Below are 13,523 nucleotides of genomic sequence, written 5' to 3' on the forward strand. Positions count from 1 at the left end.
GGTGATAGATGTAGTGGTGCTAAGTGACAGAAACATCAGGGAGAAGAAGTATGAGAAGCTGGAGAAGTATCAGGGCCTAGAGAAGATGTGGAGAGTAAAGGCCAAAGTGATTCCAGTGGTCATAGGAGCACTCGAGGCTGTGACTCATAAGTTGGGAAAGTGGCTCCAACAGATTCCAGGAACAACATTCTGTCCCAAAGAGTGCAGTGCTAGCAACAGCTAAGATACTCCGCAGAACCCTCAGGTTAAGGAAGACACATACCACCAATAGGGATGAGAAGGGAATTTTATATACCTATTGGTGCTGTACAAAAGAACCATAGATAATTATTACATTCTCTACTGGAGCTGTTAGAGAGCAGATTCCGCCTGATGATTACACCCATCTAGAGTATGGGAGCAATGACTGAATATAGTGTCTCTCTTATTCCTATACTTGAACACTAAGCTTTTATTTATTCCAGGTTCCCACTACCACAATTTCCATCTAAATTGAATATTTCCAAATCTAACTAAGACTTGACTCTCTCCTTCATATTTTCCTCACATAAGAGATTACTAAAATACAACTCCATTTCCTTGTAATACCTCTTCTGAATTGTCAATACTCTGAGTTATGTTGTCTCCCCCTCTTCTGCCTTTCACGTCTCCAATCCATTCTGAACTGGTCTAATTTTATGATCCCATTACTCTTTGCTCTACTGTGCTAGTCCCTTCATTGCCTACCCAAGCTGTGCCTGTTCTTTGGAATCCCCTACTTTGTTCTGTCAGATTCTTTCCTTCTCTTTTTCCCCTATTCTAACTTTAAAAGCTTGTTAAAAACATCATATATCATCATATATCATCCTAATAATTGCATCTTTCACCCTCTCACCAATCAAACCATCCTCAACCAAGACGTCCCTCACATTCTGCCTCACACCCTTTCAACCCCCAACATACTGTAAGCTTGCAAGACCAGGACCTCTTCCCCATCTATATCTGTACATCCTAACATGTGTTAATGTTGTTGTAAAATTTGTGTAAGTCAATTTTAATGTTATTTTTGATTTTCTCCCCCTAGTATGATAGCACTATAGAATTTGTGTAAAGCCAACTGCTGTTATGAAGTCTCACAACCCATATAAAGAGGGTTTGGCTTAAACAGCAGCAGATTCATTAAATTCTGATTTCTCTCTGGTGTTTAAGATTAAACTTAATGGGTAAATTGATGCAACTCTACTTAGACTTGACTCAACTAAATTATTCAGCATTAATGAAGTTAAGCTTAAGATGAGCCATATTGCTGTACCGTCAGCTTTGTCAGTTGTTCAGTTAATACTAATCCTAGCCTAGCAGGTGTCAATATTTCAAGCAGGAACCACTGTTTCTCCCCCAACTTCATGTGCAGTGAGCTGTGGATAACAGTAGCCAGTGGTGTACCTGGCCAATGTCCTTCCTCAGTGCTGTGAGATAAGTGGGGGTAATACATTTCTACAAAGCATCATACCCAGTGTCCGCTTTACTTCCTCCATTCCCAAATCTACACATCCATGTATACAAGCTAGGTAATCAACAGGTGACCCATCAGGTATGCTAGAATCAAGTCCAAAACTAGTAATCACATTGGCGTACCTTGGAACTCTCTGGACCCTGAGTCTCCAGGGAAAGTGCTGATTCTGTATGTCTCCTGCACGCTTTCCTCTTTCTTGGGCAGTGGAACTTGGTTTGACCACACCAACTCCCCCTTCTACTTCTTGCCTACTTAAGGCTGCCAGGGGCTATCCCCACACCTGCGTGGCTAGCCCCACCCCATGCACAACTAGGTCCACATGTGGATAGCCAGCCCCCTCACAAAGCTATTCCTCCAGAAAGGGCGAGCACCTGGGAGCCTACTCTCAGAACTGCCTAAGTACTTACATGCGGAGTCCAAAGACTAAGAGACAAGTGTGCCTTTTCAAAATTTTATTTCCAGCAGACCATGACACATTTGTCCTTGTGTCCTCTTCTGGGGAAGAAAGTAGCCATGTCCTTAAGCATCTCAGTGACGGGCATTATTATAGAAAGAAGTCATAGTTTTCTGGCAAATATATCTGTAGCTATCAAGAAATATGAGATTAATACTCTCTCTGCATTTTGCAGCACTTTTATGTTATTAAGAATGTCCTTGAGTGCCATGATTCCTGTCTTTATAAGTCATGAAACAGTTTTTGTGTGCTGAATATTCCCTAGGATGTTGATGGATGAAAAGGTTAAGAGGTTATGTTTTTGTCTGTTTAAGCTTTTCATTTACTTTTTCATTTAAATTTTCATTTTAATTTCCATACATTATTTCAAGAATACATCTTTTAAAAAATCTTGTCCTCGCACATATACCTAATTGGTATTTTAGAAAATAAACTTTTTTGGGTCATATTGACATCTACCATCTACATCTTGGAATATATATATATATATATATATATATATATATATATATATATATATATATATATTTAAACAAATAGAAAGACCCTCTACTAAAAACTTTTTCATATCACTTAATTGGAATTATGTGATCTACTTCCTTGCTCCTAAAAAAAGTTATTTTCTTCTTGTTTAACCAAAAGCTCAATGTAGATAATTCAGAGTATTTTATATCAAAATAACCAGGAAGCTTAACTTGCTGAGAGAAGGTCAAAACAAATGCAATCACGGGGCCTAAATACCATGCGCTGTCTTGATATGTACAGCGTTGTTCAAAAGCTTGTTTTACAGAGCTTTCCAGAGGAAATAAGCAAGATGTCAAGTTCATAATATCATAACAACTGGTATTCTTTTTTTTAAATTTAAATTTATTTTCTTTAACTATCTTTTTTTTTTCTTAACAAAAGCTTTTTACTGTAAAAGGTAGGAATTGCACAAAGTAACTCAACTCTCCGGCCTTTTTCCCTCCAAATGCGAACATTGGCCTTCTGCCAGATTAGACAAATGTGGATTCTGAAGATACCGTCCATATTGTAACATATTATAAAAAAGAAAATACTAAAGGTTTTTTAAATGGTCAAATTTCTTGTGCCTTTTGGGAGTGTAAAATGAAATCTTTATGTTTCTAGGCTGATGCATAATGAATAATACTATAGGAACCCTAGAGAAATACAACATTTTTTTAACCACAAAATGCAAAAGTGAAACAAAAGCAATTAAATTAAATTTTGAATTTCTTAGGGAAAACATTACCGATGTTTATTCAGATGGTGATATTAGCTCCTGGCTATGGAGAGCGGTGTTCATTTATCATTATTAAATATGGTAAATCAATGAATTTTTTAGAACCTAATGTTTCTTATGATAAGTAAGTGGAAGTTAGTTTCTGTTGCACATCATGATTGTTCTGTGCATTATGGGAATATAATTATCTTATTTAAATACTGTTTCATACATATATTTGGGAATCTGTTCATTCAAGATTGTGCAAATATGTACGTGCTTAGCAAGTGGGAATTTGAAACGGTCACTTGTATGCAAGAATATTGTTTTTGTGCCTGAGAATGAGGAGCGCAATGCTCAACCCTTCCGGTACTGAAATTATAGAGAAAGGGAAGTCCATAGTGTGCCAAAACCACAGGCACAAAGAGTAGACAAAAATTACTAAAAGCTGCTTACACTAAACTTGGCAAAATCACTTAAAACTGAGTAAAAGGGTTCCTCAAAGTTACATGGGTCCCCACAGACCCAATATAACCAAACACACACTCACTTACACTTGGCTTGATTTTTCTTTGCATGCCATGGGATCTGGCACACTCTAATATTGTGTGGTCACGTCAGACTACTAAGTGACTGGGGTCTATTCACTAAAGGGAGAGTTGTGGTTTCAACTTTCTCACTTCCCTGTTCATTTCTAAAGGGCCAACACTGCAGGGTTCCTCCAGTGTGAAGGGCTGAGCTGGCCCTGTATAATGCATAATTCAGTGGGTGAGAAGACTTTGAAGACATCTTATTGATTTAACTATACATTATACACAGTGAACCATGCTATTCCTGCTACAGTAGCCCACTGGCTTTGGCCCTTTATAATGTGTAGTAGAACCAAGGAGCTGAAACCATACCTCTCCTGGAAACCTCCCTACCAATGCTCCCTTTAGTGAATAGACCCCATCTAACCTTCAGTATACCAACATAGATGGTGAATTAAAATGTGTATTAGTGTGAATCAACAATTGCGTTCAGCTGTAGTGTTTTCAAGTCCAGAGTAGGATAATTACATTGACCAGTTTTCTATATACCTGCCATATGTTGTGCTACCCTGCAATTTGTTAAATATTTTTTTAATAATAAATAAAATTAAAAAAAAGAAATGTGTGAGACCTATTGCGACAGAGGCAGATAGCATATGCAGGTTTAGGGTACTATTATGATATATCTTGTTGGCACTGGCCCACCTTTGATATTTGGATATATACACATAAAGGTGCTCTATTTGGACTTTGGTGGACCAGTAGTGATGGCCATATTCAAACAATCAACACATCAGATTTAGCCCTGTAAGTGTTAGATTTTCCAGAATCATCTGTAGTGTATAACAGAAGCTGATTTACTTCTGTGAGCTTATACATCCCTTGTACCGAAGAGCTGCATTTTCCATGTACTTGTCAGTGACATGAGGCATGTATATGTCTCCTGGTAAAGATGGTACAAGTCAATCCAACTACACTACCTTGAGATGATCCTGAAATGCCCTGAGAACTGTATATCAGAAAAACTATACTCCAGTGCAACCATACCATGAAGAGAACTTCTCCATCCCTTAACAGCATCCAAGAGTGTAATTTGAGAAAACAACATAAAAGTCAGTCTCCTTGTGGGCAGACAATACTGTAGGAAAAACAGCTTATTCCTAATTTTATTGCTGTGGAGCTTGGCCAGTGCTAAACGATGTGTACCTTTAAAATCAGCCTTTGGTAGTTAGACACTAAAGCCTATTTTTACAGAGCTGTATCTACATGGCTTTCATATTTTCAGGCCAATAGATGAACCCCTAATGTCTGCAATACTGTGCCTTTAAACATCTAGCTGTTAGTATTAGATCTGGTATTGTTATTGATTTGTGATCTACGTAGGGCAGGCATTGCCAGATTTTTATAATGCAAAAAAGATCCACAAGTTACATCATCGACGTATTTAACGGCCAGGAAATAGAAGCAGTATTATAGTTGGACTCAATGACAGCTACATAAACGGTAGGACTTTCTGAATAAAAATCCATTATATGTTATAGACCAAATTAAATTGCAGAATTAAAGGGAGCCAGGTTTTAAAAGTGAATGTGTAGAGATAAAAAAAAAGCAAGCCAAAGTAACTTATTATTCAAGAGCAAAAATCCTTTCTGTTCAAAATGGAAAAATCCACCTCTCAGTTTTGACTGAAGAGATAGTTATAGAAAAAATCTCATCTCTTAATTAGAAAGAAAAATTCACATCACATAGCTCCCATCACCAAAGCTAATGATCCACAGCTGCCTGTATAAAGGGCAGGCTTTGTTTCTCGAGCTGTAAGGTGTTAATCATCTCTTCTTTATAGATGCTGTGGTTTGCAGTAAGAAGAGAATGTTCAATATTCCAACTTAAATTATTTTTTTGAAGTGTGTTACACAAGGGATACTCTCACATGTCATTCTGAATGATCATTTAATGCATGCATTATCACAACTCTCAACTGTAGATATCAATTTATAAGCCTGGAAGCTGAGCGAGAATGTAAAAGTTCATTGTTCCTGCTCAGATGAAGCTAAGGAAAGACCATAAGAGGAGAATCCTTCTCGTATCTTTTGTCCCAACTAAAGATCTCATCTCATTACTGCATTAACAGGATAATATTTCCCACAGAAACTATATCATCATTTGTAAGTCTCCTTCTTGGAAACCGAGATATATTGTAAAATATTTAATTAGTCGGAGACCTGTGTTTTACTATTTTAACGACTTAGTTATTTTCTTCTGTTATTTTGTCTGAAACAGATCTTTAGGACATTGTATACTCGGGCACAAGCACTATACTTTGTTTCTTTAAATTCACTTTCATTTTGGGCTTTTTCTGCCTTTAAATCCTTTTTAATCTTAACTTCTTTAATATAAAATTTCTGTCCAATTGTGTGAGAATGAGCTTAAGCTGTATTCAGCTAGTAATTTTAGTTGCTAGTAAACTTAGAACCAATTGCACTAAAAGCTTACATAAACTTTATAATGATCATAGAATTTGAGTCATCCCCTGACTCCAGAATATCTATTAAAATGTTTTACATGGGTAACCGATTATGCTTTTGACTTTGACGTTTCCAGTGATAGTAGTTTTAACAGTAAGAGTATTCAAATGTATTAGGCCAAACACATCTCCTGGCACCTAATATATTCATCACCAGTCAGCTCCAGCACTGGTTCTGCAAACGTCACGGGGTGGTCTAATGAGACCCCTTGAAAGGACCCCTTTTGATCTTAATTGGGGAGCTTTCCAGCTTTGACTGCTTCAAGCAGCCAATCAGTGGCAAGAATTGTCAGATCATGAAGAAGGTAAGGAGCAGCATAGCCACAAAGTGCTTGAAAATGCATTCTTCTTTGCTGAGACTGTCTGGGACATTAAACGGATGCAATGAATGCATATTTACTGTTAGGAGAATTCACATAAATGTTGTAGGAAATCCAATCTTCTGTCCTTAGTTGGCTGCGCTAGTGTCTCAAGCCAATTATGAACATGTTAAAACAAGAAAAAAGAACAAAAAAAGAAAGAAAGTGGTACATATATTTGGATTGTTCTTGCAGTAATAATGTTTTGTTTTCTCCTGGGAGAATTCTACGAAATTTTGATGGTTTCCTGGAGGCAGCTGAAGTCTTGTTTTTTTCACCACCCAGGGAATTCAGTTTATTGAAGTGTGTGAAGAATTCCTTATTGACTGACACCCACACTGCCAAAAAGCCTGGATTTGACAACGTAATTTGGGGTATCCTAGACAATTAAATGCCAATTTTCTACACTTTTAAGCAAAAAAAAATGAAACCATACAGGGAACAGACGCATCTCATTCTTTTGACATTGAATCATATTACACAAATGAACATTTCATTGGTCATATTTATTAATTATAGATTATTTTTGGGGCATTCAATGTATTAGGGCCTAATAAAACTTCTGGAACAGTTTTCCTGGTTTGTTTGCTCATCTATTTATGATTTTTTAACAGTATGTGTAAACAGTATAATTAAACCATCCAAAGTAAATATGTTATATGACAGTATGCTAACAAAAAGGCACATATGGATTATCACTATTTTTAAAACCCTTTACATTTCTCCCACTCTGGGTCTTTTGTTCCTCCTCCAGCCTTTCCCCTATCTTGCCCGGAGATTGCTGGATGAAGCACCGCTTCTTCGGTTCTCCGGGTCAAGACCCGAATCCTCTGGGTCATGGGAGCGGGGGCTTGACACGCCCCGCTCCCCACTCATTTTTCATTTAAATGGGGGTGTTTCCCCATGACATCGGCAGGAACGCCCCTGACGTCAACGGGAACTCCCACCAACATCACGGGACCGCCCGCTGACGTCAGTGGGCAGTCCTGGCCACGTCCCGCAAGGGAAGGCTCTGGGTAGCCGGAGCCCAGAAGTTCCCAGGTATGTATATAACCATCTTCTGATACAGCCATTTATCTTGACTTTCAAGTTGACTTTCAAGCCTCACTGGGCTTAGTGCAGATCTCTCCGAAACCATATGGGGCCAGACACAGTAGAGTATGATGTCACACCCTTGTGCTTGTAATTTTGAGGCCTTGAACAGAAGAGCACACTTCTTACCCCCCATCCAATTTACTATACACGACAAGGGGAACAATACTAATATTTTCAGGGGGGTTTCTTTTTATTATGGCACATAAAAGTAGTCCTTATATCACCCTTGAGAGAATTCTGCTTTAACGCCACTGGTAAAATTATTGATAGTACAGAACCAGTACTGTGCAAGGAATTACAATGAGCTCAGCATACAGTTCAACCTATTTATATTACTGATTAACATTGAATCATTATTTAATACCGAAGCCCTTGATCTCACTGGTGTGCAATGGTAGATGAACTGGTGTATGATGCAAATGTCAAGCCTAGTACAGCATGCCTGAAGGTCCTTTTGTTGGAAATCAAAAGTGATTATAAATATTCTAAAGCTACAGCTAATGGTAAACATACATAAGAAGATATGAAGAAATTGCTTTTAGCACAACCGTGTAGGATTAATAATGATACCAGTGATCGCAGCATTTAAAAACAAGTCATCAAGCATTTTTACTGAGAATTGAATCCTGTAGGGCATAGCCTCATTGCAAGGGGGGAAAAATTATAAAAACCCCTCAAGGTAATAAAATGATTAAGCAAAGATTACAAAGAGACAATCGCAAGGTGAATGAAAGTGAATGCTTGATAACAGTTCATGGTTTGCTTACAATTAAATAAAATAAAATGTGTACAGGCAAAATGTTATTTCACATTATTAGGAGATATGGGGCATAAATGACTATTAATGAAAAAAGCAAATGTTTTAAACTTGAAACAGTTGAAATGCTTCTTTGCCAGAGTTGGGGTGTAGCGCCATGAGCAAGACGTCAATGCTACATCTATTATGTGACCCCCTTTTTGCAAGAATTTTGTGAGTAATTCATTTAACCGTCTTACTGGATCCTGTAGGTACTGGTAGGAATACTTTTGGATACATGGGAAGAAAAGACCCAGCTACACTTAATGCATTGTGTGTATGTATATATATACTGTGTACATGTATGTATATACTGTATATTTTTCCTTACAATACTAAAGCATGTTTTAATTGTATTGAACTATAGACATGTTCTAGTCTCTTAAATATTTTAAAATTAAATATATTTAAATATATTAATTAAAATGTTTATTCTTTATCTTCATTCCTCCAGCTTTTCCTTCTTGTGGTTTGGAATTTTGAACTCTATATGATCCCATTGGCATTACTGCTGATACTAGTTTGGAACTATTTCTTGATGGTGTCGGGGAAGGATAACAGGACCCAAGATATGGTGAGAAGCTCAGAGATCCTTAAATATTGAAAATATTCCTTAACTGATATAAAATGACTAGGACAAACATATGTTCTAAAGAGGGAGCTTTTTTTGGCTTAAAGGCTCATGTGGCTCTTCAACTTGCTGAAAGCATTAAGTTTGGACATCTTTCTATGAATGCTGGACCTAAAAAGTATCACAACCCTGTTAGATTAGTCTTTCATTCTGTGACTTAGCACTCTCAATGCAAATGTAAATATTTATTGAAAATATTGGAGAAAATAAATTGTGCATTAGAATACTGACATTTTGACCCAAAACAATAATGGTCTTCATCAGGGCAACAAAAATAAGGCATAGCAGACCTATTTGGGGTCCAAACATTGAACCGTTTGTTGTTTGGGGTCGATATATATATGCACCGCAAGAGGCTTCCAATGTGTCCCAATAATTATGTGTCCCCAGGTTTCCCATCGGGTTACACATCTGGATTGTAGTAGTTCATAGCTTTTCTGTTTTTAAAAAAAAAAACTGGAGTGCACCCCTACACCTGGTGCCTCAGTGCATTTATTCTTATAGACCTTATGGAGTCTGATAGTTAAATCAAACTCCAGCCAGCTTCTCAAGAATTCCCTCCTCCTCCGCTTGTGATTCAGTCCTTTAAAAAGGTGACCTCACCCTGATGGAAGTCATTGGGAGATAAATGAGGCCGCTGAGATATGCTACGCATACGACAGCGCTTAGCATTTTTCTGGTTTATAATTCCCATGTAAAAAGATACTGCTGTGGCTAGAAGCACAATCATACAGACAGCGGTTAAATATTCTGTGAGTAGATGGTTCCAACAGCACTGGCATCAGGTAAAAGACGATTCAATCGAATAAGTCTCATAACCAGTTATTTCGGATCCTGTGGGTGGCATGCTTCATCAGTATGTACCCAAAATATTGGGTTTATGCATCAGTGTTATATTCTAAATACCCTGGAATTGGTTATTTAGTTTTCTACCTAATAATTGTACCTGGCTATATTGCTCAGTCTATGAACATATTTTAATTAATTGCGGAGGCATTGTGGCACAGCAGAGAAGTATTGTACAGCGCCAGAAATTGAGATGTCTTAATATCCTTGCTGGCCGTTTAGATTGCTAGCCACAGGCATAAAGTAGATAACATTTTCTGATAGTCCACGCTGTGGTATGATTATAGCAGCGCTGGAGATTTTAATGGGTATGAACATATGGCAGAATATTACAGTAACTGTCCCCTAACACACAATAATCTGCGCGAGAGTCCTTTCATACCAAAGGCTTTCATATGAAATGCAGTATGTCGCTCAACTGATTGCAGATACTAAAAGTCACATAATGCTTTTTTTGAATCTTTGTTTTATACACAGAATCATCTTAATATGAGTACTTGGTAAATAGGTAGAAATGGGTAATTGTTCTACTTTCAATTTACTAGCCCTTAAAAATTACTTTTACTATTTGAGATCCATAAACAGTCGCATTAAGTCAGCTCTCAGCTCTCCTTTCTCATCCGCATTAGTCTCTACTTATATGTCCGTATAGGATTTTTATTTGGCTTGGGTACAATCCATTTTAAATGTAAGATATTAGAGATTGTAAACTACTTGAGTATTTTTTTCTTCTCCCAATCAGAAGTGAGATTGTACACTATTTTGATTTTCAAGAACCGCATCTGGTTGTGAAAATACTCCAAATATTTACAGGTAATTCTATAAATTGGGTAAATGGTCCTAGTATATCTGGCAGGAAAATCACTTCTTGATACCCACAGATGTATCTTTTGCACCAAGGGAAAAAAATGAAGCCACTCTCTAGCAACTGTAATATAGCTGGTGAATCTCTGCATAATTTTCATAAATCAGTAGTGAAACATGAAAATGTCAACTTAATCAAGCATTTAAATTTTATTAATCAGGCCTAATTTTTATGAGTGCAAATAATCGCTGAAGCTGGACAAATTTGTTCTAGGCTGCATAAGAAACATAATTTTAATATTTAATGGGCTGATGAATTTAAATGGAGAATTATCTTTATGAAACATGGTCTTCATAATTTGCCATTAAATGAGAAATGAAGAAATCAACATAAATCTTACATAAAGGTTGCTTAACTAAGTGTTGGCACTATAAATATTACTAGTGTATTAGACACTAATTTAGCCATCATACTGCACACTACATAAAGAAGGAATGAATGGATTTAATGTGGATTCAGCTTCTAGAATCCACAGTGAGATACATCTTAAAATTCTAAATGTAGCATGTCTATGGTATTTAAAATTAAGCCAATAAGCAATTCACATATTGAACAAGTAATCATAAAGGGCCAGTTTTTGGATATGGACCAATACATTTGATAGTAAAGATCACTGGCATGAGGTCTGGAAGTCTTATTTGTACAAACAGCCTATGTAACTATGGATGGATTTTTTTTATATAAACCAGTGACTAGTATGACCAAAAATATGTGGTTTTACCATCTATTAGCTTGCTTGACATCTAAACCTCTATTTTTGCCCATTCAGCCATAAAAATAATTTGTGGGGTCAAGCACTGATGTTGGAAGAGAAAGCCTGGCTTCCAATCGGCGTTATAGTTCATCCCAAAGGTGTTGAATGGGGTTAATGTCAGTGCTCTGTGGAGGTTATTTGAGTTCTTCCCCACCACACTCATCAATTCATGTCTTTATGGACCTTGCTTTGTATACTGGGGCACATTCATGCTAGACCAGGAAAGGGCCTTCCCTAAACTGCTCCCACAAAGCTGGACGCATATACTTTTCTAAACTGTCTTTGTATTCTGTAGCATTAGCATTACCCTTCACTAGAACTATAGTCCCTAGCACAAACCTGGAAAAACAACGCCAGGCTATTATCCCTCATCCACCAAATGCTACAGTAGGCACCATGCATTCCAGTAGGTAGCATTCCAGTGTCCTTTGGCGGTGTGCTTTACACCACTCTAGCCGATGGCATTATACATAGGAATTTTCAGTTTGTGTGCAACTGCTTTGCCATGGAAACCCATTTCATGACGCTCCAGATGCATAGTGCATGTGCAGATATCCAGAAGCAGTTTGGACTTTGGAACTCTGCAGTGAGTGATGCTACAGATTCTTTTACTCATTAGGCAGTTTGGCACTCTGAAATCCGGTCTGTTAGTGTGCGTGGCTTAGCGCTTTGTGGTTTTGCTGTTGTTACTTCTAGACACTATCACTTCACAATAATAGCACATACAGTAGACTCTAGTAGGCCACTCAGCAGGTATTACATGACCCCATGTTATTAGAGACACTGGTGTAAAGGAGGCCCCTATGGGCCACAACTACCAACTCCACCAAACCCCCCCCACTAGGCCAAAGCTACAGGCCACGCTTTCTCAGGCCCAACGTGATGTTATTTTTTGGGTGCCAAGACATAGCATATACGGACCTTGAGAGAGCAAAAGATATGTGTAAAAAAGGTGAGAAAAACCAGTATAGGGAATAGGATAGTGAATGGTAGGAATAATCAACCTTAATGACTTTCCTTGTGTATCTGGAACCACAGCTGCAACCCTTAAGAAGAGCTGGCAGTAGCCGACCCCTCTTGAATTGTATGGCTAAGTGTAAGTGAGTATGTTAGTGTATGTAAGTATGTTGCTGTATGTGTGTATGTTAGTTTGCGTGTGTAAGGTTGCTAGTCTCTGTAAGCATTCCTCCCAACTTCTACCCCGGCACATTGGGACACATGCACAGTATACAATACAGTATACAATACAAATCCCAGAGCTCTACCTCTGCCCAGTAAAGCTGGACTTTTTAACCAAACCTCTGCTGTAATCTGTAAAGTGCTAAATAAACATTTGGGCTCTATTTATCTACATGTATATTCAATATAGTTAGAATGCTTTTTTCCCTTTTAACATACATTAATTGAAAATATTTTCCATTTTTAGATTAGTTTTAAGAGGCTCAGAAATTAAAATGTTATGTTTTAAATATATAATACAAGCTGTATTTGGATGTGCACTTTGGTTAACATACTTCTGTTTGAGCTATGATTACATTTCATCCAGCAGTAATGGTCCATGTAGGACGTGACGAAGAAACATTGGATAATGAAGACCAGTCATGATAACACACCTTCTCTCTTATTTATTACCGGTTTGCCAGTGAAAATGAAAAGCTGGAGTCATTTTGCCTTACAGCAAAAATAGCTTTATTTGAGCTCATTTAGGAAACCTCTGAAAGTGCTTGCAGATGCCAGAATTAATGTGTTTGAAATATGTGTGAATTTGAAACCTATAATTAAGATATTAATGAATGGTCTATGAAAAGCGATTTTTCAAGTGCCAAATAGTGATGCAAGCAACATGAATGCATTTTAGTCTGTATATTTATTCTTTTTGGAGCAAATGCATTAGTCTGATGCCAGTGGCAAAATAGATGGTTTTATAAAAATAAAAATATTGGCAAAGAAATAGT

At 37.4% G+C, this 13,523-nt stretch overlaps 1 protein-coding gene across 1 annotated transcript in view; it reads left to right on the forward strand.

Moving 5' to 3' along the window:
• LOC149303034 (multiple C2 and transmembrane domain-containing protein 1-like) overlaps positions 1 to 13,523 on the forward strand; it is a 196,687-nt gene that overhangs the window by 143,690 nt on the left and 39,474 nt on the right. The window contains exon 15 of the mRNA XM_089481753.1: positions 8,927 to 9,046. Coding sequence (XP_089337879.1) covers positions 8,927 to 9,046 — 120 coding nt within the window. The remainder of the gene's footprint in view (positions 1 to 8,926; positions 9,047 to 13,523) is intronic.

This window comes from Sceloporus occidentalis, unplaced genomic scaffold (assembly GCF_023333645.1).
Source record: "Sceloporus occidentalis isolate IW3139 unplaced genomic scaffold, rSceOcc1.0.p SCAF_16, whole genome shotgun sequence".
In the NCBI taxonomy this organism is placed as follows: Eukaryota; Metazoa; Chordata; class Lepidosauria; order Squamata; family Phrynosomatidae; genus Sceloporus; species Sceloporus occidentalis.